This window comes from Scylla paramamosain, chromosome 47 (genome assembly GCF_035594125.1).
Source record: "Scylla paramamosain isolate STU-SP2022 chromosome 47, ASM3559412v1, whole genome shotgun sequence".
NCBI classification, from domain to species: Eukaryota; Metazoa; Arthropoda; class Malacostraca; order Decapoda; family Portunidae; genus Scylla; species Scylla paramamosain.
In genome coordinates this window covers 3,630,001-3,632,500 of record NC_087197.1, presented here as the reverse complement: position 1 = coordinate 3,632,500, position 2,500 = coordinate 3,630,001, and the positions used below count along the sequence as shown (strand labels likewise).

General features: G+C 39.6%; 1 protein-coding gene and 1 long non-coding RNA gene across 3 annotated transcripts in view; one reads left to right on the top strand and one right to left on the bottom strand.

Moving 5' to 3' along the window:
• Nucleotides 1–2,500, bottom strand: part of LOC135095065 (protein big brother-like) — a 26,960-nt gene that overhangs the window by 18,644 nt on the left and 5,816 nt on the right. For both annotated transcript variants that reach the window (XM_063995720.1, XM_063995721.1), the window contains exon 2: nt 1–5. This exon is cut by the window's left edge and continues 82 nt beyond it. In XM_063995720.1, coding sequence (XP_063851790.1) covers nt 1–5 — 5 coding nt within the window. The remainder of the gene's footprint in view (nt 6–2,500) is intronic.
• LOC135095066 (uncharacterized) overlaps nt 1–2,500 on the top strand; it is a 101,187-nt gene that overhangs the window by 96,327 nt on the left and 2,360 nt on the right. The window contains exon 2 of the long non-coding RNA XR_010264045.1: nt 2,362–2,442. This is a non-coding gene — a long non-coding RNA (uncharacterized LOC135095066). The remainder of the gene's footprint in view (nt 1–2,361; nt 2,443–2,500) is intronic.

The window sequence follows — 2,500 nt, the reverse complement described above, 5'->3', positions numbered from 1 at the left end:
CGCACCTGTGGGCCGGAACACATCTGTCACACCTCCACCTCAAATTTCACACCTGACACACACACACACACACACCTACATATCTAATATTTCCACACCTGACTGTAAGATTTTTTGACACGTGTATGTTCTGAATTCCACACCTGCCACACATCTGTATCTCTTACACTCCACACCTTACACACACACACACACACACACACACACACACACACACACACACACACACACACACACACACACACACACACACACACACACACACCACCTGAAGATATTCGCGTTAATTAATTATGTGTATGTGGGTTAGTTTACCTGTTCTATTTAAATTAATTGGTGCTACTACTGCTACTGCTGCTACTACTACTACTACTACTACTACTACTACTACTACTACTACTACTACTACTACTACTACTACTACTACTGTTCTTGTTATTATTTATTCTTGTTTTCCCAAATTTATAACTTTCTACTGAGAGAGAGAGAGAGAGAGAGAGAGAGAGAGAGAGAGAGAGAGAGAGAGAGAGAGAGAGAGAGAGAGAGAGAGAGAGAGACTGACTGTACCACACACACGTCTGATTATTATGAAAATTAAAATCTCCTTTCTTATTTGGTAGAATATAAAAAATCATTCTTCCTCATTATATATTTAATTTAGTGTGTGTGTGTGTGTGTGTGTGTGTGTGTGTGTGTGTGTGTGTGTGTGTGTGTGTGTGTGTGTGTGTGTGTGTGTGTGTGTGTGTGTGTTCTCGCTTAATCAAATATTCTAGTCCTAATATCATAAGAATGTTGTTAAATTATTTGTAGCACTTATTATCATTGTACTTAGCGCTGGTTTGGTAACACTGCACTAACCCACGTTCAGAGCAAATACCTGGCATGTATTTTTTTTTCCTTTTTTTCTGATAATTTCGTTGCGTCAGGAGTGTTTGCGAGTGTTTGGGATGTTATCAAGGAAAATTTATTATTATTATTAGTAGTAGTAGTAGTAGTAGTAGTAGTAGTAGTAGTAGTAGTAGTAGTAGTAGTAGTAGTAGTAGTAGTAGTAGAAGTAGCAAGGTTGTTGGTATAGCAGTCGTTATAAAAGTATTTATTTATTTATTTATTTATTTATTTATTTATTTATTTTATGTTATTTCTTTCTTTATTTTTTCGGTTACCAGAAAACAATAATGTTGCGGTGTTGCTTCCTGTCCCGGTGTGTTTCGTCAGACAATCTCGGTCAAATCTCGTGAATGTTGTTCATGTATTTGTCCAGTAGGTGTGTGCTGCGTCATCAGGTGTGTGGCGGTAATTGGGACAGGTGAGGACGCGGGGACACGGTAACACTGCCGCTGACTGCTGTTCTCACTCGCTCACTCACTAGTTGGTCCGCGTCTTCCTTCATTTACAAACATTCGACAGATCTACTCGTAGCAAAACCTAACCTAACCAAACTGTATCTAACCTAACCACACCTAACCTAACCTAACTGTATCTAACCTAACCAGACCTAACCTAACCTAACCTATCCTAACTGTATCTAACCTAACCAGACCTAACCTAACCTAACCTATCCTAACTGTATCTAACCTAACCAGACCTAACCTAACCTAACCTATACCTAACATAACCAGACCAAAGCTAACCTGACCTAACCTAACTTAACCTAACATAACATAACCTAATCTAACCTAACCAGACCAAACCTAACTTAACCTAACCAGACCAAAGCTAACCTAACCTAACCAAACTTAACCAAACTTAACCAAACCAAACCTAACCTAACTTAACCTAACCTAACCAGACCAATCCTAACCTAACCTAACCTAACCTAACCTATTTAACCTAACCTAACCAAACGTAACCTAACCTAACCTTAATTATACTCTACTGTATTATCTAAATTGAAATATCATGGCGTCTTTTTAATATGGAAATGAATTCTTGTGTGTCATTTGCTATGATACAAATCTTTCCATTCGCTTTTATTATTTATTTAATTTTCTCCGTTCTGTCTTGTCCTCTTTTCTCTCTGTCTGTGTCGTGTGTGTGTGTGTGTGTGTGTGTGTGTGTGTGTGTGTGTGTGTGTGTGTGTGTGTGTGTGTGTGTGTGTGTGTGTGTGTGTTAGGTTAGCTTAGGTTAAGTCAGGTTAGGTTAGGTTAGGTTAAGATAGGTTAAGTTAGGTTAAGTCAGGTTAGGCTAAGTTCTGGTGAGAACATGCAAACCAACCAGAGAGAGAGAGAGAGAGAGAGAGAGAGAGAGAGAGAGAGAGAGAGAGAGAGAGAGAGAGAGAGAGAGAGAGCATATCATTGTTAGGTTAAGTTAAATTAGATTAGGTTAAGTTTTGGAGGGAATAAATTTGCTGTTTGTTTGAAGGTTGAGACACGGGCACCAGTTACCGGCAGTGTTACCAAGTCCCCGCGCCCTGGCCTGCCCCACGCCGCCACGCACCACGCAGTAAGTGATCAGTGATTAATGTGTCTGATTTTACCGAGATTAGGCAGTGTGTGTGAAA